The sequence below is a fragment of the Symphalangus syndactylus genome, chromosome 14, assembly GCF_028878055.3.
Source record: "Symphalangus syndactylus isolate Jambi chromosome 14, NHGRI_mSymSyn1-v2.1_pri, whole genome shotgun sequence".
NCBI lineage: Eukaryota > Metazoa > Chordata > Mammalia > Primates > Hylobatidae > Symphalangus > Symphalangus syndactylus.
This window is the reverse complement of record NC_072436.2, coordinates 101935976-101963649: the sequence shown is the minus strand read 5'-3', so window position 1 is coordinate 101963649 and position 27674 is coordinate 101935976. Positions and strand designations below refer to the sequence as shown.

Here is a 27674-nt window from a genome sequence, read left to right as displayed (position 1 = left end):
GTGTGGTGTGTCGTGTGGTGGCATGCATCTGTAGTCCCAACTACTCAGGAGGCTGAGATGGGAAGATTGCTGGAGCCCACGAAGTTGAGGCTACAGTTAGCTGTGATCGCGCCACTACACTCCAGTCTGGGTGACAGGGCGAGACCCTGTCTCAAAAAAATAAATAACTTAAAAAAAAATTTAAGTAGTTGTGTTTCTACGCATCTGCAATGAATAATCTGAAAAAGAAATTAGGAATGCAATTCCATTTAACATTGAAAAGAACAATAACATCTAAGAGTACCTAGAAAGAGATTTAACTACGGAGGTGAGTTTTACCCTGAAAACTACAATACACTGCTGCAGAAAATTTAAAATAACCAAAATAAGTTAAAAGCCATCCTGAGTTATTGAGTAGGAAGACTTAATATTGTTAAGACATCAATACTACCTAGAGCAATGTAAGATTCAATGCAATCTCTATCAAAATTCCAAATCTTTTCTTGCAGAAACAGAAATGCTGACCCTCAAATTCACAGAGCTGCAAGGGACACTGAAAGGCCAAAACAATCAAGAAAACAAAAAAGTTGGAACACTCACACTTTCTGACTTCAGAACTTACTACAATGCTACAGTAATCAAAATAGTATGGTACTGAAAAAGCATAGATATATAGACCAATAGCATAAAACCGAGCGTACCAAAATAAACTGATACATCTATGACCAACTGATTTGTGCCAAGTCCATTCAATGGAGAAATAAGAGCCTGCTCAACAAATGGTGCTGGGACAACTGGATTTCCACATGCAAAACAATGACGTTGTACTCCTAACTCATACCAAATACAAAAATTAACTGAAAATGTATCAATGACCTAAATATAAGAGCTAAAACCATAAACCTCTTAGAAGAAAACAGAGGGGCAAATCCTCACGACCTTGGATTTGGCAATGAATTCTTAAGATCTGACACAAAAAGCACAAGACAACGAAAGAAAAAATAGATAAATCTGACTTCATCAAAATTAAAAACTTTCGTTCATCAGAGGACATTATCAAGAAACTAAAAAGATAAACTTTTGATTGGGTTTAAATGAGAGAAAATATTTGCAAATCATATACTGGATAAAGGTCTAATATCAAGAATATATAATAAGGATCTCCTAAAACTCAACATCAAAAACACAAACAATCAAATTAAAAAATGGGCAATGGTCCAGGCGCGGTGGCTCACGCCTGTAATCCCAGCACTTTGGGAGGCCGAGGGGGGATGGATCACCTGAGGTCAGGAGTTCTAGACCAGCCTGGCCAACATGGTGAAACTCCGTCTCTATTAAAAATCTAAAAATTAGCCTGGCATGGTGGCAGGTGCCTGTAATCCCAGCTACTCGGCGGGGCCGAGGCAGGAGAATTGCTTGAACCCAGAAGGCAGAGGTTGCAGTGAGCCGAGATCACACCATCACATTCCAGCCTGGGGGACAAGAGCAAGACTTCATCTCAAATAAATAAATAATAAAAAAGGGGCAATGAATTTGAATAGACACTTCTCTAAATACGACATACAAATGGCCAATAAGCACGTGAAAAAAGCTTAATATCATTACTGATTAGAGAAATACAAACCAAAAGGACACCAACTAAGATGGGATAAAAAAAGAAAGAAAATAGCAAGTATGGGCAAGGAGGTAGAGAAATTGACATGTGTACATTGCTGGTAGGAACGTAAAATATTGCAGCTTCTGTGAAAAACAATATGGCAGTTCCTGAAGAAGCTAACCACAGCGAATTACAAAACAACCCAGCAATTCCATTCCAAGGAACATACCCAGATGAATTGCAAACAGGGACTTAAACGAATAATTGTATGCCAACGTTCACTGCAGTATCCAATTTAGCCAAAAGGTGCAAAATGTCCACCTGAATAGAGTATTACTGAGCATTAACAAGGAATGAAATTCTGGTACATACTGCAACACAGATGAACTTTGAAAATATGCTAAACGAAAGTAGACACAAAAATACAAATATTTTATTATTCCACTTACATGAAATATCTAGAACAGGTAAATTGGTAGAGACAGAAAGTAGATTAGAAGTTACTAGGGATTGGGAGAGAACAGATGCAGATGGTAGTAATGGTTGCACAACATTGTGAATGTAATTAATGGCATTCAATTGTATATTTCAAGTGGTTAAAATGGCAAATTTAATGTTGTATAAATATATTTTACCACAATAAAAAAAATTAAAGAAAAAGTTATTAAATGTTCTATAGAAATCAGCCCTACCAAAGCTCTTAAACAAAACATCTGTGAATTAATTATCAGTAAGTGCATTCCATCACAAATTAATGAGCTACACATAGAAAATAATTGTTTCAGGCATTAAAAAAGAACAACCGAAATTTAAGTTAGCTTACTACAGAAAGTTTGTATCAATTAAAAACAACTTATGTTCTATCAAGACTTGTTTTTTCTTTATTTTTTTTTTAAATCCTGAACTTTTTTTTTTTTTTTTTTAAATAGAGATGGGGTCTCACCATGTTGCCCAGGCTGTCTCAAACTGCCGGCCTCAAGCTGCTACAGCATCCTAAAGTGCTGGGATTACAGCTGTGAGGCACCAAGGCTGGCTGCCAAACTACTTTCTATATACTAGGATTGATCATATTTACAGTTGGGCTGCTTAACTCATATGGACAGATTACAGATTTTTCTTAATCACCACATATAAATTTCATAAAAGCAACAATTGTTTTATTTTTCAATTTTATATCCATGCTTGCCATACAAATAGTGCTCAATTCAGTAAATAAAATCAAACCAGTGGCCAGGCACGCTGGCTCACAACTGTAATCCTAGCACTTCGGGAGGCCGAGGGGGGTAGATCACCTGAAATCAGGAGTTCGAGACCTGCCTGGCCAACATGCGAAACCCCGTCTCTACTAAAAATACAAACAAAAAAAAAAATAGATGGGGGTGGTGGCAGGCACCTGTAATCCCAGCTACTCGGGAGGCTGAGGGAGAGTCGCTAGAACTCTGGGGGCAGAGGTTGCAGTGAGCCAAGATCGCACCATCGCACTTCAGCCTGGGCAACGGGGCAAGACTCTGTCTCAAAAAAAAAAAAAAAAAAATCCAACCAGTAAAAATCAAAATCAGTCCAGGCGTGATGGCTCACACCTGTAATCCTAGCAATTTGGGAGGCCCAAGTGGGCGACTCTCCTGAGCTCAAGAGTTTGAGACCAGCCTGAGCAACATGGTGAAACCCTGTCTCTAACAAAAAAATACAAAAAAATTAGCCAGGCATGGTGGTACGTGCCTGTGGTCCCAGCTACTTTGGAGGCTGACATGGGAGGTTCACTTGAGCCTAGGAGGTGGAGGCTGCAGTGAGCTGAGATTGTGCTACTGTATACACACACACACACACACACACACACACAAATCAGCATGAAGCATTAAAGTAGCATTAAAGATTCCTCAAGTAATTTTCTGTTACAGTTTTAAAAAAAAAACTTCCTTAAATAACATCTGAGTAATTCAGGGTCCATAAAACCAAATCTTTAAATTACTTATTTTCCCATGTATATCTCCACTCCCAACTCCAATAGGAAGTTACCTGAATTTGACATTCTGAGGAATTTCATTCACTGGTTTGCGCCTGTCTGCCTGTGAGGTAGCCCAGACTAGCAAGGAAAACCAACAAGGAGTCATCTTCGTGGCCACATGGTTGGACTATTCAGGAACTTACTACTGGTTTGCCTCAAGTACTCCTGGTTCACTAGTTCATAGAGTAATAATTTGGGGTGTTACTTGAATTGTTTTCTTTTGTCTTACTGTTCTGTTTGTGGTTTTGCATATTAAGTAATTACATAAACATTGAATATGAATGCAAAGTTTATATGATTAGCTACTGAAGTAAATTGTGTACCATTAATTTCAACGAAAATTAATTTCTGACTTTTAAGAATTCACCTTAAGGCATCCTTTTTTTTCTTTTAAGTACAGAGGTTTTTTGGGAACAAATTACCCACCTGAAATGGGGAAAAACTATAATTTATCCCGAATTAGGCAATTCATAGCCAGAGATGACCCTAATTGATCATGAGAATGAGCCTCTCAGATAATCTCTGACTACAGGAAGGATAACAGACTGAGTAATGCAGCAGCTGCACTCAAATCCATCACTGTGTTTGTGTCCAGGCCAGTTTCTCACTAGCTCCTCCCAGTTACTGACTGAGCATGGCAGGCCTATTCCTGGGAGACACATCATTCTTGCGATAGGCACCTTTCACTCAAAGACTTCCTGAGGCCTTGCAAACTTTCCTTAGTATTACACTACAGTCTAAGACACTTTCACCCAAAGTTCATTCCTTCCTTACCTCTCTTTTAACTTGGAGTCAGACTTTCATCAGTCTGACAACTCTCCCTGTCTCCTTCCTTTTCCCCCCTCACAAGCATTTCACCTAACAAATTTCTTATGTGCTTAATCCCATCTTGGCATCTGCTTCTAAGAGGTCCTAGACTAATACAATGACAAAGGCTCCCCTTGAAGCATCACACTAAAAAAAAAAAAAAAAAAAAAAAAAAAAAACCTAGCCATTTTACATTAACTATTTCTAAAATATAGTATTTGCTTCCCTATTTGCTAAAACAAAATAAAATATACTAAACATGACTATTCCAAAATTAAGGTGCAGGTACTAAGAATATGAAGAGATTCACTCTACTTAGGGGATGGAGTTGTAGTAGAAAGGCTTTGTGGAGGATGTGGTGTTTGAAATGTACTTTAGAGCCATCCTCAAAGCCTTCAGGCTATACCTGCCTGTGATTATCAGGGACAGTCCATCAAACAGGCCTTCCACACTTGGATATCCGCCAAAGAGTAAATCCCTCCTATCACAATTCTCTCACAGCCCTCTAATCTCTAGAATACTGATGGTGCCTTAGTTTTCCTCCAAACGTGATCCTCTCCCAATATCCCCCCTTTCATCACCATCCCCACTTAGACACCTCAGTCAGAAACCTGGGAATCCTCTCACTGCCCTGCTCAATTCAATCGCCAATCTACCTCTATATCTCTCTAATTAATTTGTCCACTTTTCTCTATCCCCACAGCTATTGCTCTAATCAAAGCCACCTATCATCCCTTCCATGAACTACTGCAAAATCTCCTCAAATGGCTTTCCTGCCTACAGTTCAGTTCCCATTTAATCCATGCTCCATACAATCTACAGCAGTGCTTCAAAATTCATGTGTGTCAGCTCCCTGCTTAAAACCCTGCAGTTGCTCCCCACTGCTGACAAGATAAAATGCAATAATTTGATTCACAAGATCTGGCCCCCACTCCAGACTTCAGCTACTCAGATCTCCAAAAATGCTGAGTTCCTCTTGGCCTCCAAGCTACCACAAATCCTTGGAATTTATTTCCTCCTAATCCTTAACTGGCTAACTCTCTCTTCCAATCACTGATTCATTCATTCATTCACTCATTTATGGTCCCACTTCCATTTAAAAAGTCACTTCTGGCCAGGCACAATGGCTCACTCCTGTAATCCCAGTGCTTTGGGAGGCCAAGGCAGGAGGATCACTTGAGGCCAGGAGTGTGAAACCAGCCTGAGTAACATAGAGACCCTGTCTCTACAAAAAATTTTTTAAAAAATTAGCCAGGAGTGGTGGTACACAACTGGAGACCTGGCTACCTGGGAGGCTGAGGTGCAAAAATCGCTTGAGCCTAGGAGTTCAAGGTTACAGTGAGCTATGATTACGCCACTGCACCCCAGCCTCGGTGACAGAGTAAGACCTGGTGTCTTTAAAAAAAAAAAAAAAAATTATATGGGCCGGGTGCAGTGGCTCACATATGTAATCCCAGCACACTAGGAGGCTGAGGCAGGTGAACTGCTTGAGCTCAGGAGTTCAATACCAGCCTAGGCAACATGGTGAAACCCCGTCTCTACCAAAAATACAAAAATTAGCTGGGTGTGGTGGCACGTGTCTGTTGTCCTACTTACTCAGAAGGCTAAGGTGGGAGGATTGTTGGACCCCAGGAAGTTGGGACTACAGTAAGCCATGATCGCACTACTGCACTCCAGCCTGGGTGACAGAGCGAGAACTTGTCTCAAAAAAATAAAATAATAAAATGAAATAAAATAAATTATATGTCACTTCCATCACTTCCAAACATAAGCATACAAGGACAGTCTCCCAGCTTCTCATTGCCACCTAAAGACCATTAATCCTCAGCCAGTTCCTTTATGGTCTGTGCTATCTTTCCATTAACCAGCGTCTTTTAAAATTCTACCTTTTTTAATGCAACAGAACCCTTTTTTTCCAAATGAAATCCTATGCAAAGCCCCAATATGTAAAAGGGCTGAGCTCCTCAGCTTAAAGTAGGGGATTTCAAAGCCCTGTCCATTCAGCCTCCCTCTCTCCTGAGATACTTCTTCCTTAAAAATCTCAGGTTCAGGACAATTAGAGCACCATCATACTGCATTATACTTCCTACTCAAAAAAGGCAACACATTGGAATATAAAGAGTTGTCTTTGAAGCTATTCTGACTTAGGTTCAAATCTTGATTCTACTCCTTACTAGTCATAAGATCTTGTGTAGTTTGTCCTCATAAAATCCATTTCCTCAGCTGTACAACTGGGACATTACCACCTTCAAAATCAATGGGTAGAACAGAGATAAGCATGTAAACAATATTGCCTAGGATACTGGCATACAGCAGGAACTCAATAAAATACTATCTGCCACGGTTTATCATCACAGGAATGAAAGATTAACATTCAAAAAGATCTAGAAACACTAAAACATAATTCTTAAAAGAACAAAATTGGAGTATTACACTACCTAACGTCAAAACTTACTATAAATAGAGAAATCAACAATTAGATAAATGGAGAATGGAGAGCCTAGAAATAAACTGACAGAGATACAGATACAGTTGTGTGTACACAAGCTGTGTGTGTGTGTGTGTGTGTGTGTGTGTGCATGTATGTATATAGTTATCCCTTGGTATCCGTGGGGGATTGGTTCCAGGACCTCCCTCAGATACCAAAATCTGCAGATGCTCAAATGGTAATCCTACAGGAAGTGGTGTAGCATTTGCATACAATCTGTGCACATCCTCCCGCACACCTTAAATCATCTCCAGATTACTAATAATAACTAATACTATGTAAATAGTTGTACTGTATTGTTTAAGGAGTAATGACCAAAAAAACTGTACAAATTTAGTATAGATGCAATTTCCCCCCATCGTCCTCCCCCAGATACTTTTGATTCACAGTTGTTCGAATGCACAGATGCAGAGGACTGACTGCATATACACATACACACATGAATCATGTAATTTTCATAAAAATATCAACACAATCCAACAGAGAAAAGAAAATCTCTTCAACAGGCTACTACTCTAGGCATACTGCCTATGGCATAGCCCTGCTCTGCAAGGTGCAATAAAAAAAAAAAAAAAAAAGAGGGTCTCTTCAACAGATAGTTCTGAAATAACTAAATATCAGCATTAAAAATAAATGGATCTCAATTCCTACCTTGTATCACAACACAACAATTAACTTGAAATGGACCACAGAGTCTATGAAAGCTAAAAGTATAAAGCTTTTAAAAGACAACATTAGGAAAATATCGGCAAAGGGTTCTTAGACATAAGAGAGCAATAACCTTAAAAGAAAAAAACATATATTTGACTCCATCAGTATTAAAAACTCCTGGCTAGGCACAGTGGCTCACACCTGTAACCCCAGCACTTTGGGAGGCTGAGGCGGGTAGATCACTTGAGGTCAGGAATTCGAGACCAGCCTGGCCAACATGGAGAAACCCCATCTCTATTAAAAATACAAAAATGGGCCGGGCATGGTGGCTCATGCCTGTAATCCCACTTTGGGAGGGCAAGGCAGGTAGATCACCTGAGGTCAGGAGTTTGAGACCAGCCTGGCCAACATGGTGAAACCCTATCTCTAATAAAAATACAAAAATTATCCAGGTGTGGTGGCACATGCCTGTAATCCCAGCTAATTGGGAGGCTGAGGCAGGAGAATCACTTGAACCCAGGAGGCGGAGGTTGCAGTGAGCCGAGATTGTGTCACTGCACTCCAGCCTGGGTGACAGAGCAAGACTCCATCTCAAAAAAAAATAATAATAATAAGATGGATTCATGGATGAAGGGATGGATAGGCATGCCATAGAGCAAACATAATAAAATTGTAATAAAATGTTAATTATAAAATCTGGGTGATGGGTATACGGGTATTTACTGTACAATTCTTTAGACTTTTCTGTGTATTGAAAAATCTTCATGACAAAATGTTAGGGTAAAAACTTTATCACAAGACAAAATTCTAAAATGAAATACAAAGTTTCTTCCTATTTTATCTATAGCTGTAATAAATACTACATCAAAGGAGGTGAGAAGTAGTTGCCACTTTAACTATTATTTGATTAAAACATCCTTACTGCTATTACTTCTGGACCTAGAATACAGTCTCCCTCTCTGCTACAGTACACTCCATAATCTCTGTGGACTTCATCTTCATTCCCATATGCAACCCAATATATCAACTTTAGAGCTCCTAATTGTCTTACCTGCTTCATCTCTGGAATCCTTTTTTTTTATTTTTTATTTTTGAGACGGAGTTTCGCTCTTGTTGCCCAGGCTGGAGTGCAGTGGCACAACCTCAGCTCACTGCAACCTCCACCTCCAGGTTTCAAGCGATTCTCCTACCTCAGCCTCCCGAGTAGCTGGGACTACAGGCATGCACCACCACATCCAGACAATTTTTGTATTTTTGGTAGAAGCGAGGTTTTGCCATATTGGCCAGGCTGGTCTTGAACTCCTGAGCTCAAGTGATCTGCCCTCCTCAGCCTCTATCTCTGGAATCTTAAAACTCCAAAATATAACAATTGTTACCATCTCAAATCATAATCCCCTACCTACTCCCACTACCCTTCTCTTCTAACTCACCAAGATTTTGAATCCATGGAGCCCTAATTTTTCTTCCAGTCCATTATTTCTCTTATATACCCTTACTTCCTCTCTATCACTTGAAATATCCCTATCTTCTTAATCTCTACTGCAGCTACCTGCAACCAACTATCTTCTCTCCCTGCTTACCTGAACAGGTAAGTGCTGTTGGAGGAAAATCTCACAACCACCAGATCAACCCTACTTTGAGTTTATGGTCTCCACATTCAGCGCTGCTGAGCAATTCCTCCCTCCCTCCCTCCCTCCCTCCCTCTCTCGTTCTTTCCCATGGCTCACTGCAGCATCAGCCTCCTGAGCTCAAGGGATCCTCCCACCTCAGTCTCCCAAGTGGCTGGGACTACAGGTGCGTACCACCATGCCTGGCTTTTTTGTTTTTGTTTTTTGGTAGAGATGGTGTTTCATCATGTTGCCCAGGCTGGTCTTGAACTGCTGGTTTCAAGTGATCCTCTCACCTCAGGCTCCCAAGTGCTGGAATTGCAGGCATGAGCCACTGCACCTGGCTTGCAATTCCTTTTTAAGGCACTGGTTGGCTCCTCTACACTCCACAGCGGCAATTCCCAAACTTCATTATTCCTTCTAAATTCCTTACTACTTTCCCTTTCTTCACTCTGTAAAAAATTTTTGCCTTTCATTTCATCATGAAAATGGAGGTGATTTGGCCAGGCGCGGTGGCTCATGCCTGTAATCCCAGCACTTTGGTAGGCCGAGGCGGGCAGACTGCCTGAGCTCAGGAGTTCAAGACCAGCCTAGGCAACATGGTAAAACCCTGTCTCTACTAAAACACAAAAGATTAGCTGCGTGTGATGGAGGGCGCCTGTAATCCCAGCTACTGGGGAGGCAGAGGCTACAGTGAGTGGAGATCACACCACTGCACTCCAGCCTGGGCGACAAGAGCAAGACTGTGTCTCAAAAAAAAAGAAAAGAAAAGAAAAGAAGGTAGAAGTGCTTATTTAGCATGAACTCCCTGCTCCCCAACCTACAAACCCACCTTTATCACTTTCCCTCCTATATCTCGTAAGAAAAGATGTCATCACCCCTGCCAGAGGTAGCATCACTTAGTGTTTTATTAATTAATGTATTTAGAGACACAGTCTCACTCTGTAACCCAGGCTGGAGTGCAGTAGCCCAATCATAGTTCACTGCATTCTCAAACACCTGGGCTCAAGCAATCTTCCCACTTCAGCCTCCTGAGTAGCTGAGACTACAGGCATGTACCACCATACCTGGCTTTTTTTTTTTTTTCCTTGTAGAGACAGGGTCTCACTATGTGGCCTAGGCTGTTCTCAAACTCCTCCTGCCTTGGCCTCCCAAAGTGTTGGCGTTAACAGCATGAGCCACCATACCCAGTCAATATAGTGTTTAAAAATACAGATTTTAGAGTTGGGGGAGATGGGCCATGGTGCAAAAATAAATAAATAAAAGAATTTTAAAAATAAAAATAAAGATTCTGTAATTAAATTACATGGGCAAATTTAAATTTCCAAACCTTGATTTTCTCTCCTGTAAAAAGAAAGCCGTAATAGTATCCTATGAGAATTAAATGAGAACACAGGTGAAGTGCTTAAAGTAGTATCTCCCAAACAGTTCAAGGCAAATCCCATTGCTTTGTGTTCCTGAATCTTCACCAGCATTCTCTATTAACTCTTTCCCCAAAGGCTCTTAACAAGTTTTTGTCATCTCCAAATAAGAAGCAAAAATGTCTTACCCAATCTTGAATCTCTTTTTTGCCTCAGCACTATCTCTTTTCCCTTCCTTTCCAAGCTTCTAGAAAAAAATAATCTGAACAAAAAGGTCAGCAGCCCTTGCTATTCTTACTTTTCCCATGTTCTTCCATCTTCTACTGTCACAATAAAACTGCTCTGACATAGTCACCAATGACCCCTTAGCTGCCAAACTTAACAGGCCCTTTGACTTTTCTATAGCCTGGTATGATCAATGACTCTTTCTTTCCTTTCTCTTTGTTTCTTTCTTTTTAGAGACAGGGTCTTCCCCTGTCACCCAGACGGCAGTGCAATGGCACGATCATGGCTCACCTCAGCCTCGACATTCCAGGCTCAGGCAATCCTCCCACCTCAGCCTCCTGAGTAGCCAGGACCACAGGTGTGTGCCACCAAGCCTGGCTAATTTTTTTGGTTTTTTGGTTTTGTTTCTCTTTTTTTTTCTTTTTTCTTTTTTTCTGAGATGGAGTTTCACTCTTGTTGCCCAGGCTGAAGTGCAGTGGCACAATCTCAGCTCACCATAACCTCTGCCTCCTGGGTTCAAGCAATTCTCCTGCCTCAGCCTCCTGAGTAGCTGGGATTACAGGCATGCACCACCACGCCTAGCTAATTTTGTATTTTTAGTAGAGATGGGGTTTCTCCATGTTGGTTAGGCTGGTGTGGAACTCCTGACCTCAGGTGATCCCCCGCCTCGGCCTCTCAAAGTGCTGGGATTATAGGCGTGAGCCACCTCGCTCGGCTGATTTGTTTTTGTTTCTTTTTGAAACAGAGTCTAGCTCTGTCACCCAGGCTGGAGTACAGTGGTGTGATCTCAGCTCACTGCAGCCTCCACCTCCCAGGATTCTTCTGTCTCAGCCTCCCGAGTAGCTGGGGATTACAGGCGTGCACCACCACGTCAGGCTAATTTTTGTATTTTTAGTAAAGACAGGGGTTTCACTATGTTGGCCAGGCTGGTCTCAAACTTCTGACCACAGGTGATCCACCTGCCTTGGCCTCCCAACATGCCAAGATTACAGGTGTGAGCCATCTCACACAGCTAACAACTCTTTTCTTGAGGCATTCCTCTCTCAACTTCTCAGACACTAGGGTTTCATTCCTTCTGCCTGACTCCTTGCTTCTCCGTCTCCTTACGTCATTCCTTTTCCTCTGCTATCTCCCTATACACTATTTTCCACTCCCCTCCCCCACTTCTTATGCCAGCCCTTTTTCAGTCTTACTCAAATCATTTTCAGCATGTGGTCTCATCTACTTTTTAAAATACCTTCATTGAGGTACAACTGACATACAATAAACTGCACATATTTAAAATGTACAGTCTGAAAAATTTCAGCATATATATACACCGCTGAAACTATCAGCACAATCAAGATAAGTGAACATAAAAAGCCTCTCCCTAAACAACCACTGATCTGCACTAGTTTGCACCTTCTAGAATGTTCTATAAGTAGACTCATACAGTATATACTCTTTTTTGGTTTCCCTTCTTTCATTGAGTATAATTATTTTGAGATTCAGCCACGTTGTCATTTGTATCAAGTTTGTTTTTTTTTTTTATGAGACAGGGTCTCATTTTTTTGCCCAGGCTAGAGTGCAATAGCACAATCACACCTCACTGCAGCCTTGACCTCTCAGACTCAAGCAATGCTCCCACCTCAGCCTCCCAAGTAGCTGGGACTACAGGCTCATGCCACCACACCTGGCTAATTTTTTTTAATGTTTTGGCTAATTTTTTAAGTTTTTTGTAGAGACAGGGTCTCATTATGTTGCCTAGGCTGGCCTGGAACTCTTGGGTTCAAGTAATCCTCCCACTTTGGCCTCCAAAAGTGCTGGGATTGGCCGGGCGCGGTGGCTCACGCTTGTAATCCCAGCACTTTGGGAGGCCGAGGCGGGCGGATCATGAGGTCAGGAGATCGAGACCACGGTGAAACCTCGTCTCTACTAAAAATACAAAAAAATTAGCCGGGCGTGGTGGCGGGCGCCTGTAGTCCCAGCTACTCGGAGAGGCTGAGGCAGGAGAATGGCGTGAACCCGGGAGGCGGAGCTTGCAGTGAGCCGAGATTGCGCCACTGCACTCCAGCCTGGGCGGCAGAGCGAGACTCCGTCTCAAAAAAAAAAAAAAAAAAAAAAAAAAAAAAGTGCTGGGATTACAGGTGTGAGCCACCACACCCGGCCAATTTGTTCCTTTTTATTGCTGAGTAGTATTCCACTGTTTGTATCACAATTTGCTTATTCATTCACCTGTTGATGAACATTGGATTGTTTCTAGTTTTTGGCTGAAAGGAGCTGCCATGAACATTCATGTATAAGTCTTTGTATAGGCTTCATCTATATTTATGGCTTTACTTACACATCTAGAACTTCCGAATCTGCTTCATCAGATACCAACAACCAACAGCCAGTTGGAGAAGTTCACTTGAATAACCCAAAAAGACTTTTAAGTCAACATTTCCAAAAATCATCTTATTATGCCACTCCTCTCTCCATCCTAAGAGCTTCTCCTACATTCTCTATCCTGACTAAAGACAATCAAGTCAGAAACAAGACTATTCCTGTTCCATTACCATTCCCCCAATCACTCAGTGAGTTACTAGATCCTGTCAATTTTGCCTTGTAAACATCTTTCAAATAAAATCCACATCCATATTTCCATCCTTGTTCAAATGCACCCTTAATTCAAATGTGTATTATTTCTTGACTGGACTATTAAACTAGGCTTCTAACTTTTCTCCTCACTTCACGTCTCATTCTTCTCCAAACCATTTTCCATTCTATGGCCAAAGTGAATTTTCTAAAATTAAAATGTGCTGTTACTCCCCTACTTAAAACCTATTGGCTGGGCACAGTGGCTCACCCTGTAATCCCAGCACTTTGGGAAGCTGAGGCAGACAGATGGCTTGAGCCCAGGAGTTCAAGACTAGCCTGGTGAAACCCCATCTCTATAAAAAATACAAAAATTAGCTGGATGTGGCAGTGTGCCTATAGTCTCAGGAGGCTGAGGTGGGAGGATCGCTTAAGCCCGGGAGGTGGAGGTTGCAGTGAGCCAAGATCGCACCACTGCACTCCAGCCTGGTAAGACTCTGTCTCAAAACAAACAAATAAAACAAAACAAACAAACAAAAGAAACTTTATCAATGGCTTCTAATTACCCAAGAAAAAATTAAAATTCCTTAGCTTAACATATATAAAAACTGTTCATAAACCAGTTGTCTCTCCAGACATGCCCTGCCACTTCCCATCATGTTCTAATTTAGTCTTTTCTTTCTGATTATGTCATTTACCTTTTTTTTTTTTTGAGACAGAGTTTTGTTCTTGTTGCCCAAGTTGGAGTGCAGTGGCGCAATCTCGGCTCACTGCAACCTCCACCTTCCGGTTTCAAGCAGTTCTCCTGCCTCAGCCTCCCGAGTGGCTGGGATTACAGGCGCCCACCACCACACCCGGCTGATTTTTGTATTTTTTAGTAGAGACAGGGTTTCACCACGTTGGCCAGGCTGGTCTCGAACTGCTGACCTCGTGATCCGCCCACCTTGCTCTCCCAAAGTGCTGGGATTACAGGCGTGAGCCACCGCGCCCAGCCCTGTCATTTACCTTTTTAACCTGAGTGTCAAGGGCAATACCTAGTCTATAGTAGGCATGATATATTTGTGCAAGAGACAAGATAGGACTTAGACTCGTTGATGTGGTGAAACACATACAGTGGGACATTCCAGCCATATTCAGGAAAACTAGCAGTCCAGACTGGCTAAAGCAAAAAGGAGATAAAAGATTATGGTAGACAATCCAGTCAAAAAAGCAGGATGAAGCCAGATATCAATCGCTGTTAATTCCATGCTAAAAAGTGTGCACTTTAGTGTAGGTTGAACTCAAAAGACATCAACAGTTCTGAGTGTGACATGTTCAGAAGTGCCCTATAACTGGTGAGATTTGAAAAACACAAGGTGAAGTGAGGGGGGCAGTGAACTCCATTAAGAAGTTATCACAGTAGTCTGAAAAAGGAGACTCAATTAGAAAAGTTGGAGGAGGAATAGACTAGAAGAACATGTCAAAGGGAAATGAACATACAGGCTCTACCTGAGTGTGCGCAGTAATACAAAGAAGCCAGAGATGACCCCAACATTTTAAACCAGTCAAATGTAACAATAAAGCCATTAATCAAGAAGAAAAACTGAAATGACAGGTGGAGGAGAGAAGTGATAGTTTTAGTTTGTGTATCCCCTCACCTATTTATTCAAATTGAGTGCCTACCAGATGTCAAGCACTGTATGTACGGGGAATAAAATGAGGGTAAGGTATCCCTGTTCTCAAGGAGCATCCAATCTAGTTATAGGCAAGTAAACAGGAACTTAAAATCCACAGAACTAGGACAGGGTGAAAAAAGAAAACAAAGGAGTAATATCCAACTCAGCCCTGATGATTTGAGAGTTCAGCTTGAGTGAGTCTAGAAGGATAAGTAGTGTTGGACCAGGCAAAGAAGGATGAAGGGACTAGCATATCCAAACAGCCTCAGGTAAGAGTAAGAGAACACAAGTTGGATGCATCTACAAATAATTCAATAATAAATCAAAGGAAGAAATCAAGATATGGAGATATCCACATGAAATGTCCAGCAGGCAAGTAAAAACGTAGGTTTTGAGCTACCAACAGCATATCCAGATATGAAATATACTGTATTTTCAACCTTGTTTAGAATCATTGTTAGTGGCTATTTAAATAAGAATTGGAAGAACCTTACATATCAGCTAGATTATGTACACTTCCACCTCCTCCTATCACTTCTACTGCAAAAGTATCTCTAGCTTAAAGTCAAAAGCTGGTTTATGTAAATATGCAAAAAGGACAAGTGGGGGCTGTGGTAAGGTGGAGATACACGACCTGTCTAAAGAAGGCAGCCATTTACTCAACTCCAGCAGTTTAGTGCCTCGCTTGAATACAAGTCCTAAATGACAAGACCTTCCTATTCTTCAAGAAAAGCTGAAAATTCAGATTTTATGTATATCTCCCATTTTCAAATATTAGCAACTAATTACATTTAAAAATAAAACAACACTGTGCCAGCCAAACAAAATGCTTCTGTGGACAGATTTCAGCAAGGGCCACCAGTGTGGCAGAATTAAACAAGGTCTGTCAACTCGTACAATATTCTTTCCACTACTTCAAAGGATCCTCAGCTGATACCTTGGTGATTCCCCTGGGAAAGGAGCTGCTTTTGCCTCTAAGCAAAATGGCCCCTATTTGGCAATGCTTTATGAGTTCCTTTACACGTTTTTAAACAATTTCCGTGTCTCCCCTTACCCTATCCGGACACCAGCTTCTGGCATCACAGAGACCTCCTACACCCCTTCCATTACAAGCTAAGAAGTCAAACTTGCAAATAAAGCAAAAGTAAGGAGTGAGAGCCTGATGGGATTTCTAAGGAGTAAAGTATATAAGATATATGGCATCTTTTTTTCTTTTTTTAAAAAAAAAATTACATAGATGTTTGTGACTAGTCAGACACTTGAAGGGGAAAATGTCCGTAATTTAAGTCAGAAATATATGAGCAAATTCTCCTGACAAACCAAATAGTTTCCACTGTAAGACAGCAAGAGGGACCAGAGGAGAACAGGGCAAAAGGGAAAGTAAAAGTTACTGGCCTTTGACAAATATCAGACACCTTTTAATGTTTAGCATAAAAGGTAAAACATAATCTCCATTCTTAGTAGAAGCAGTTAGCATGAAACATTCTTTGAGCAGCAAGACACTGGGATTTAGAAACACTATTAGAAGAGTAAAGTAATCTTTACAGAAAAGGTAAATGAAGAAAAGGAAACAAAAATAGTCTGGTAGTCACACTGCTGCTTTAGAAGCTTTAAAAATGTAACAACACTTCCTAATTATACTAAAACATTTAAAAGCACAGATTGGGGGTATGTAACTTCAGGTAACAATGTAGCAAACTTAAACATACAAAGGCTAAAAATTCTTAACAAGCCAAATGACAGCACCAAGAATCTCGAATGCTGCAAAAACAAAACAAAACCCCCCTGAAATTGGTAGCATGTGCACCAGCCCCTGATAATCGGAGGAGCGGGGGAAACCAGGAGAATGAGGAGTGATTACTGAGCAGGCCACGTTCCTACTGGCAGGCGAGCTCGCAATTCCTTTGAGCAAGCATTACGGCCAGGGCATTCTCAAGCCACTAAAACGAGCGTACTGGACACCTAAAACAGTAGGCTGACAGCAGCTCCGGGCTAAGACCGAGAAGGCGGAAAAGTGGCCTGCTTTGACCTCCGCTGAAAACTGAGGCTCCTCCAACTGTTGTTGTCTTGGAATCAAAGGGCAAAGCATTCACCTCTCAGGGGTTGGATTATCCGGATAAACTCCCCCCGGCTCCCTGCGGCCTTCCCACACACCCGGTGGATGTCAACACCAAGAGCCAGCCGTATGAGGGGGGCCTCTCCGTGTGCGCCGTCCTTTTGGAGACGCGGCGAGACCGGGAAGAAAGACGGCCCTGCGCGCGCCCCGCCTCCCCAGCCCTTCCCCAGCGCCGGCCCGGCGCCCGCGCTGGGGGGCTGCGGCCGGGAAGCTGGGTCCCGCGTGCTCCTCACCTTTTTCAGCGCAGGCACCAGCAATCCCCGCCACTTGGGCGCGTTCTCTTCGCTGAAAAACTCGTAGGGCAGCTGCTGCGCCTGCATGGTGCCCCCGGGGCGCCTCTGGGCGGGGAGAGGGGCGGCGGCGGCCGGGCCAGGGAGCCGCGAGAGGGCGAGCTCGCAGCGCGGAACAGGGCCGCGGCCCCACCGGACGGCCCGGCCCCCTCCGGGCGCCGCGCAGCCGGGCTAGCCCTGGCGAGGGGGCTGGGGGGCGAGGCCCGCGCCTAGCCACCCACCCGACACAGGTACCAGCCGTGGAGAACGGACGCGGCCCGGAGGCGGCGGCATCCCGCGCCACCGCCCCGGGGCCAGGCCCCCCGCCCCTCCCCGGCCCGCCGGCGCCGCCCCGGGCTGCCCTCTGCCGCGGCCGCCGCCCGCCCGCCGGGGCTGCACTCCCGGGCCCGGCCTGGCCCCGCGGCGGAGCTGGCGGCTGGGGGAGGACGTGTGGAGGGACGCTCCGGCCGCGGCGCCCGCTCCGCGCAGTTGGGACTCCGAAACACAAGAGCCCCGGGCGGGGTGGAGCTGGGGCGGAGGTCTCCCGGGGAAGGGGAAGGACCCGAGGTTGTTGTTGGGGAATCTGGCTGCCCTGAGGTGCCGCCGCGGCCGCCGCCGGTGTAGCGCTGTAGCTTCCTACTAGCGAACTGAACCTGCTCGCTACTGAGCATGCGCCGCCGGGCTGGGCTGGTTCGCTCCGGGTTTTCCGGCTCCCGGTGAAGGAGGAGGAAAGCTCGAGAGAGAGAGGAGAGGGAGAGAGAGAGGGAGCGCGAGAACGCGCCCGGCCGGGCTGTGGCTGCGCTCCTGGGGGCTGCAGGGGAGGGGCGAAAGGGCCCGAGAAGTCGAACCCTGGCAAAGTGGGGCCTGTAGGGGTGGGTGATAACTAGGGTAAAGAGGCTCCCCATTGTGTGGTCTGGCCGTGAGGGCTCCCACCCCTCTCTTGGAGTCCCTGGGCCCTTCGTTTCGGAAAGGGGTGTGTGTACTTTGTTCCTGAACACGAAGATAAGGACTGCCCAGAGCACGCAGTGTATAGTAAACAGACTGGACAAAAGATACAGGTGCTCTGTCACGAAACCTACTGCTCAGTATCTGCTGAGTAGTAGAAATGATTGCAGTGTTTCTAACTGGTCTTTCCACAAAATCAAGAATAAAATGTTTACGTATAGTATTGATTTTGTGTGTATGTTTTAGATTCCCTCTGTTCATCTTTTAAACCCACTCCAGGTATGAACTCCAATAAGCACTTTCCTCCAGTGGATATCGAGACCTCTTTTACAGCTCCTAGAGCACTGAACTTATGCCCCTCTCAGGGCGTTCAGTCTATCGTGTTTTGTATCTTTTGTGGTTCTTTCGACTAGATAATACACTGGAAGGCAGATCTTTTTCACCAGGGCCTCTACACAGAACAGGCACTCAGTCAATGTTAGTGGAATGCTAAAGGAGCAGTATTTATAAACTGCCCCTCCAGGCCAGTTTGTTTATAATAGGGGCACTTTGTGGCAGACACCTTATGATTTATCATTAATTACCACTTTTTGAGTATCATCTCATTTAATCCCCATAGCAACCCTATTATTTTCATTTCACTGATAAGAAGGCAGAGGAACTAGCCTGGGTTAAAGCTGACATTGTGTCCTGCTATTCCTGCGAACAGTAACCAGGATCACGTAAACGAGAAAGGTTCAGTGGTTCTTAATCTTTACAGGACCTCTTTGAAAATCTGGAAAAACAACTCTTAGGTTATTTCCTTTAAAAATATACAGGCCGGGCTGGGCGCGGTGGCTCACGCTTGTAATCCCAGCACTTTGGGAGGCCGAGGCGGGCGGATCACGAGGTCAGGAGATCGAGACCACGGTGAAACCCCGTCTCTACTAAAAATACAAAAAAAAAAAAAAAAAAAAAAAAATTAGCCGGGCGTGGTGGCGGGCGCCTGTAGTCCCAGCTACTCGGAGAGGCTGAGGCAGGAGAATGGCGTGAACCCGGGAGGCGGAGCTTGCAGTGAGCCGAGATCGCGCCACTGCACTCCAGCCTGGGTGAAAGAGCGAGACTCCGTCTCAAAAAAAAAAAAAAAATACATATATATATATACATATATATATATACACAGGCCGGCCAGGCGAGGTGGCTCATACCAATAATCCCAGCACTTCAGGAGGCCGAGGCAGGTGGATCATCTGAGGTCAGGAGTTCCAGACCAGCCCGGCCAACATTGTGAAAACCTGTCTCCACTAAAAATACAAAAATTAGCCGGGCATGGTGGTGGGCGCCTGTAATCCCAGCTACTCGGGAGGCTGAGGCAGGAGAATCGCTTGAACCCGGGAGGCAGAGGTTGCAGTGAGCCGAGATCATGCCACTGCACTCCAGCCTGGGCAATAAGAGCAAAACTCCATTTCAACTAAAAAAAAAAAAAAAAAAATATATATATATATATATATATATATATATATATATATATATGTATACACACACAGAGACACACACATACACACAGACCGGCCAGGCGCAGTGGCTCGCGCCTGTAATCCCAGCACTTTGGGAGGCCGAGGTGGGCGGAGCATTTGAGCTTAGGAGTTTTGAGACCAGGCTGGTGAGACCCATCTTTATTGTTTTATTGAAAAAATAAAAATATACATACTTGGTTTACATTTGAAAAACTCCCCACCTCCAAAGTGTGTGGAATGATGTTTTGAAATCCATCCACAAATCCTCCGGATAAGAAGACATAGATGGAGTCTAGCTCTGTCGCCCAGGCTGGAGTTCAGTGGCACCATCTCGGCTCACTGCAACCTTCACCTCGCGGGTTCAGGTGATTCTCCTGCCTCAACCTCCCGAGTAGCTGGGATTATAGGCGCCTACCACCGCACCCAGGTAATTTTTGTACTTTTATTAGAGATGGGGTTTCACTGTGTAGGCCAGGCTGGTCTCGAACTCCTGACCTCGTGATCCACCCGCCTTGGCCTCCCAAAATGCTGTGATTACAAGCGTGAGCCACCGCGCCCAGCCAGCCCTCTTCAAATATTTAAAGAGTTGTGATATGGGGGAAGAGACTGGATTGTATGGTCCCAAATGAACCAAGATCAAGCCTGTACCCCAAACTATTGCTTGGCTTCCCATTCATTGCTCTTAGAATACATTTCAAACTTCCTACCGTACCACACAAAGGCATGCATCTGGCTCCTGCTCACATTCTCAATGTTTTCTCACCATTCACAACCTCGCCTCACCACACTCCAGTCACAGTAGCCTTCCGTCTATTCCTAGAAAACAACAACCTGCCTAAAGAACATTGTTCTGGCCGGGCGCGGTGGCTCACGCTTGTAATCCCAGCACTTTGGGAGGCCGAGGCGGGTGAATCACGAGGTCAGGAGATCGAGACCACGGTGAAACTCCGTCTCTACTAAAAAAATACAAAAAATTAGCCGGGCGTGGTGGCGGGCGCCTGTAGTCCCAGCTACTCGGAGAGGCTGAGGCAGGAGAATGGCGTGAACCCGGGAGGCGGAGCTTACAGTGATCCGAGATCGCGCCACTGCACTCCAGCCTGGGCGGCAGAGCGAGACTCCATCTCAAAAAAAAAAAAAAAAAAAAAAAAAAAAAAGAACATTGTTCTTCTCTCAGCCTAGAACCCCTAACTGTTCACTTGGCTGGTTATAAACATCACCACCTCCAAGAGGCCTTCTCCGATCACTCCAAGTAATTCCCACCGGTGTATTTCTACGATATGTTCTTTTTATTTCCTGCTAGCACTAAATCAAATCAGTCTTCTATTTTTGGTTGTTGGTTTCCCTCCTGCCCCCAAATAAAATGTAAACTCCTAGAGAGAGACAATCTTTTTTTTTTTTTCTGAGACAGAGTCTCATTTTGTCGCCCAGGCTGAAATGCAGGCAGAATCTTGGCTCACTACAACCTCCACTTCCCAGGTTCAAGTGATTTTCCTGCCTCAGCTTCCCCAGTAGCTGGGACTACACGCGCACGCCACCAAGCCCGGCTAATTTTTGTAGTTTTAATAGAGATGGGTTTTCGCTATGTTGGCCAGGCTGGTCTCGAACTCCTGACCTCAAGCAATCCACCCACCTCCGCCTCCCAAAGTGCTGGGACTACAGGCGTGAGCCACCGCGCCCGGCCGAGATCAACAATCTTGTGCGTTTCGTTCTCCATCGGTTTTAATCGCATCCCCAATACCTACAATGCCTGCACACAGCAGGTAGCAATAAATATTGTCGAAGGAATAAAATTTGCATGCAGGAAACTTCCAGGACTACATAATCAACGTTGTTTCCAGGAAACGGGCGATTTTCGGGGTGTGCAGGTAAAAACCGTACATTCACTCACTCGGGCTAAGAGGTTGGGCATGTTGACCTCTAAGGTCCCCTTCAACTCCGAATCTTTGATTTGAATGCGGAGGAAAACAAGCCCTAGAAACATGGGTTACAGCCTGGGCTGGGCTTGCTTAGCGGCCAGGACAGGTTTTCAGTAGCATGGCCGCTTGGGCCGTAGACAGGGCAGGTAACTGGAGAGAAATTGCAGTGGAGACTCAGTGCGTCGCAGCGGGGAGACCTACAGGGAGTGCCAGGGTCAGCCTCGCTAAGGTCAAGGAGCACTCCATCACCCCTGTACTGCTTGCCTGTATCTCTTGGGACAAAACAAAATACCTATGGCCATTCAGCAACAAAAGACAACCGTACGGACTCAGAAACGTGCAGACGTGTAGGAGCGTGTAGACGTAAAATGTCCCCCACCAATCCCCCGCCCCAGCCCCTCAGCTTTTACCGCCGGGTGCGCCCTGGCGCAGGCGCAGAGGCTTCTTTTAGCTTCCCTCCTCAGCTCTACGGAGCCTCACGCCACAGCGGACGTGACGCACGGAGGCGCGTCCAGGCGGAAGAGCCGAAGCCCGAGAGGGGCGCGTCCAGGCGGGCTAGCCGAGTTCCGAGCGCGGCGCATCGGAGTAGGGAGGCGAGGACGGAGGCGGCGTGGGCGTTCGGCCCTTCAGTGTGCCCTCTGCAGGTGGAAGTGCAACACTCCGCGCCTTTGCCTGCCCCGCTGGCCAGGACGCGGCCATCTGGTTCTCTGCCTTGCTGCAGCCACAGTGATCCTCCTGACGCGAACTTCGGACCCAGCTACTTACTTTTCTGTTCAAGAACTCACACTGGCGTGCCAGGATAAAGTCCAAAGTCCTTAACCTGGTATTCATGGCCTTGCACAATCGGGCCGCTACTTATCTTTCCAGCTGTATCTCTCACTCGAAATGAACTGCTCTTGCCTCCTACAAACACATCACTTCTGTCTCTGTCTCCTGCATATGCTATTCAGAATGCCTGTCGCCTTTTTTCTCTAATGCCGCCCGCCACAGCCCCACCCCAGCTCCCAGATATACGCTCGCGCTGGAACTCTTATCCACCGTGCGCGCCCTCAGCTCAAATGCTACCTTCTCTGTAAAGGTTTTTTTTTTTTTTTTTTTTCAGTCTCCATTCAGGATTCCTTCCCTCGAACTTCAGAGCCGAACAGGTAGAAGGAACAGCAGTTTCAGCCATCAGCAGTTAAGGTACTCTCTCCTCCAGAACATATTCACCCTCTGTCTTTTCCTCACCCTCTGTCTTTCCAATGCCTCCTTTCAATTCCACTCCTCCAAAAAATGTATCTCCAGGAGATACACCAGAGAAAATAGTGACTGAGAAGAACACTGGATGCCCACCCTTTACTCACCTTTAGCTAATACTTTTGAGTCCCCCTCCCTCTTCCTCCCTCTCTGTTTCCATCCCTGCCTTTGCAAAGATGGTACAGTTAGAAGAGATTATCAGAGGTTCTCCAAGATATATGGGACTATTCCTCGCACTTCTTTTTCGGGATTTCTGCAGGGAGCTTATAGGATATGCCCAAGTTTATCTTCTGAGAGAGAAGAGAAGACTTTTTGCAAAAGTCTCTTTCCAGTTGATTCAAGTTGTAATAGCTCCTCAAATTGATCACATCCAAATGCAATGCGACTTTAACGAAATTCCCAACAGGGATTGTCATGGAATTTGACAAACTCATTCTTAAAGGTATATGGAAGAGCAAAAGGCTAATTCTCCTGTAAAAGAAGAAGGTAAGGGAACTTGATTTACCAGATGTGAAAAGTGATTACATAGCTAAAGTAATGAAAACAATGGATATTAGCACAAGAACCTACAAACCAATTGATCAGTAGACAGCCAGATATATAGAAACCTGATACCGTAAGCATTGCAGATAAATAGGTAAAGGCCATACTGTTGAATGAATGAAATAATGTGCAATAGATAAATGCACATAGAGAAAATATACTCGTAACTCCCACCCTACGCAAAACAATCCCATTGGATTGAAGAAAGTGCAAAAAGCAAAATTATAAAACTCTGAGAAGAAGGCTGGGCGCCAGCGGCTCACGCCTGTAATCCCAGCACTTTGGGAGGCCGAGGCCTGTAATCCCAGCACTTTGGGAGGCCGAGGCATGAGGGCCAGAGATCGAGACCATCCTGGCCCACATGGTGAAACCCCGCCTCTACCAAAAATACAAAAAAAATTAGCTGGGCGTGGTGGCGCATGCGCCTGTAATCTCAGCTACTCGGCAGGCTGAGGCAGGAGAATCGCTTGAACCCGGGAGGCGGAGGTTGCAATGAGTTGAGATCACGCCACTGCACTCCAGCCTGGATGACAGAGCGAGACTCCGTCTCAAAAAAAAAAAAAAAAAAAAAATCTGAGAAGAAAATAAGGAATATCTTTTGTTGTTGTTGTTGTTGTTGAGATGGAGTCTGGCTCTGTCGCCCAGGCAGGAGTGCAGTGGCTTGATCTCAGCTCACTGCAACCTCCGCGTCCCGGGTTCAAGCGATTCTCTTGCCTCAGCCTCCCTGAGTAGCTGAGACTACAGGTGCGGGCCACCACGCCCGGCTAATTCTTGTATTTTTAGTAGAGACGGGGTTTTGCCATATTGGCCAAGCTGGTCTTGAACTCCTGACCTCAGATGATCCGCCCACCTTGGCCTCCCAAAGTGTTGGGATTACAGGCTTGAGCCACCGCGCCCTGCCTAGGGTTTCTGAAATGAGACAAAAATACAAACCATAAAGGAAAATTGTGATAAATTTTACTTCATTGTGGCCAGGTGCATACACAAATATAGATAATCTTCTTGTATGTATAATATGTTACACACACATACCAAAGGAAAAGGAGTGGTAAAGGTTACAATTGGCCGATGTATAGAGCAAAGCTATTCATTGATAAATCTGAAAAGGACTATGAGACAGTCTCAGAAATGCACTTAAAAAAAAAAAAAAGGCCTGTCTTGGTGGCTCACGCCTGTAATCCCAGCTGTTCTTTTTTTTTGAGACGGAGTTTCACTCTTGTTGCCCAGGCTGGAGTGCAATGGTGCGATCTTGGCTCACTGCTACCTCCCCTCCCGGGTTCAAGTGATTCTCCTGCCTCAGCCTCCCAAGTAACTGGGATTACAGGTGCCCGCCACCACGCCTGGCTAATTTTCGTATTTTTAGTAGAGACGGGGTTTTGCCATATTGCCCAGGCTGGTCTCGAACTCCTGACCTTAGGTGATCCACCCGCCTTGGCCTCCGAAAGTGCTGGGATTACAGGAGTGAGCCACTGCACCTGGCCAAAAAAAAAAAAAAAAATTGTTAATTATAGGTCAGAATAGGAAGAGGCTGAAATTAAATGCTAGTAGAAAACTGGCCGGGCGCGGTGGCTCACGCTTGTAATCCCAGCACTTTGGGAGGCCGAGGCGGGCGAATCACGAGGTCAGGAGATCGAGACCACGGTGAAACCCCGTCTCTACTAAAAAATACAAAAAAAATCAGCCGGGCGTGGTGGCGGGCGCCTGTAGTCCCAGCTACTCGGAGAGGCTGAGGCAGGAGAATGGCGTGAACCCAGGAGGCGGAACTTGCAGTGAGCCGAGATTGCGCCACTGCACTCCAGCCTGGGTGACAAGAGCAAGACTCAAAAAAAAAAAAAAACCAAAAAAAACAAACAAAAAAAACAGTTTAAAGACAATTGACGGCCAGGCGCTGTGGCTCACGCCTGTAATCCCAGCACTTTGGGAGGCCGAGGCGGGCAGATCACGAGGTCAGGAGATCGAGACCATCCTGGCTAACACGGTGAAACCCCGTCTGTACTAAATACACAAAAAATTAGCCAGGCGTAGTGGCTGGCGCCTGTATTCCCAGCTACTCGGAAGGCTGAGGCAGAAGAATGGCGTGAACCTAGGGGGCGGAGCTTGCAGTGAGCCGACATCGCGCCACTGCACTCCAGCCTGGGTGACAGAGCAAGACTCTGTCTCAAAAAAAAAGACAATTCAAGCTGGGTGCAGTGGCTCATGCCTCTAATTCCAACACTTGGTGAGGCTGAGGTGGGAGGATGTTGAGGCCAGGAGTTCAAAACCAGTCTGGGCAACACAAGGAGATCTCCATCTCTACAAAATTTAAAAAATTAGCCGGACGTGATGACGTGCACCCGTAGTCTCAGTTACCCAGGAGGCTGAGGTGGGAGGATTGCTGAGGTGTTTGAGGAGTTTGAGACTAGCCTGGGCAGCATGTCCAAACTCCATCTCTCCAAAAAAAAAAAAATAATACAAAAATTAGCTGGGCATGGTGGCACGTGCCTGTGGTCCCAGATCTTGGGAGGCTGAGTAGGGAGGCTCACCTGAGCCCAGGAGGTTGAGGCTGCAATGAGTCATGATCATGCCACTGCACTCCAACTTAGCTAACAGAGTGAAACTCTGTCCACCCCCACCCCCTAGAGAAAAGGACTTCTTTCTCAACTGCGAGAATTGGTGATTTAGCTGACAACCTCCAGCTGTTAACTCCTTTAAGTGTCTGTTAGCTTTTGAGCCAAGGTCATACTTTTCTTGAGGCAGCCCCAGTCAGTGACTCAGCAAGATGGTGGAACAGAGCCTGGCCATTTTTGCCCTTTGCAGAACTTCTCTAATGGGTAATCTTTGCTGGGAGCTCCTTATCTGGCTGGCTGAGTCTTCAGCCGATCTGCATCGTGGTCTGATGACTCCCCGACCCAGTTCTTCCTCCTTTTTCTTTTTACGAATGTTACTCCTCAATAAGCCTTTTGCTTTTTTGTTTTGTTTTGTTTTTTTGAGACGGAGGCTGGCTCTGTCGCCCAGGCTGGAGTGCAGTGGCATGATCTCAGCTCACTGCAACCTCCGTCTCCCGGGCTCAAGCGATTCTCCCACCTCAGCCTCCCAAGTAGCTGGGATTACAGGCGCCTGCCACCACGCCTGGCTAATTTTTGTATTTTTAGTAGAGACAGGGTTTCACCACGTTGCCCAGACTGGTCTCGAACTCCTGATCTCAGGCGATCTGCCTGCCTCAGCCTCCCAAAGTGCTGGGATTACAGGCATGAGCCACCGCACGCGGCCGAAGCCTTTGCTTTTTTTTTTTTTGAGACGGAGTCTCGGTCTGTCGCCCACTCTGGACTGCAGTGGCGTAATCTCAGCTCACTGCAACCTCTGCCTCCCGGGTTCAAGCAGTTCTCCTGCCTAAGCCTCCTGAGTAGCTGGGATTACAGGCAAGCCACCATATCCGGCTAATTTTTGTGTTTTTAGTAGAGACAGGGTTTCACCATGTTGGTCAGGCTGGTCTCAAACTCCTGACCTCGTGATCCGCCCACCTCGGCCTCCCAAAGTGCTGGGATTACAGGCATGAGACACCGCACTCAGCACCTTTTGCATTCTCTTTTTGTTTTGTTTTTGTTTTGAGACGGAGTCTCGCTCTGTTGCCCAGGCTGAAGTGCAGTGGCACGATCTCGGCTCACTGCAGCCTCCACCTCCTGGGTTCACACCATTCTCCTGCCTCAGCCTCCCGAGTAGCTGGGACTACAGGCGCCCACCACCACGCCCTGCTAATTTTTTGTATTTTTTAGTAGAGACGGGGTTTCACCATGTGAGCCAGCATGGTCTCCATCTCCTGACCTCGTGATCTGCCCGCCTCGGCCTCCCAAATTGTTGGGATTACAGACCTGAGCCACCGCGCCTGGCCACCTTTTGCATTCTTAACTCCAGCTCAGCATCTGCTTCCCAGAGGACCCAAGTGATTTGTATACGTATATTGTTTTATAGGATAACAACTAATATTTTTAATTATGATGAATCCATATAAATACCTCAAATGTACTGATATAGAAATATATCTGTAATTTTCCAAAGTGATTTATTTTTTTAAAAAATGTGGAGAAATTGATGTGGCTCTGAATCTATAAGGAAAGAGCTTGCAGTTTACCATCATTTTGGCTATTTTCTTTTTTTTTTTGAGACACTATCTTGCTCTGTTGCCCAGGCTGGAGTGCAGTGGCACAATCTTGGCTCACCACAACCTCCGCCTCCTGGGTTCAAG

General features: G+C 45.2%; 1 protein-coding gene across 3 annotated transcripts in view; it reads right to left on the bottom strand.

Annotated features, from left to right (window-relative positions):
• Window positions 1-22649, bottom strand: part of SOS1 (SOS Ras/Rac guanine nucleotide exchange factor 1) — a 152069-nt gene extending 129420 nt beyond the window's left edge. For 2 of the 3 annotated variants that reach the window (XM_055243697.2, XM_055243699.2), the window contains exon 1: window positions 17281-17982. In XM_055243697.2, the coding sequence (XP_055099672.1) occupies window positions 17281-17367 (87 nt within the window). In that variant the 5' untranslated portion in view covers window positions 17368-17982. Of the gene's footprint in view, window positions 1-17280; window positions 17983-22438 lie in introns of those variants that run through there. The other variant, XM_055243698.2, reaches the window with a different exon arrangement.
• Between the last annotated feature and the right edge of the window lie 5025 nt (window positions 22650-27674).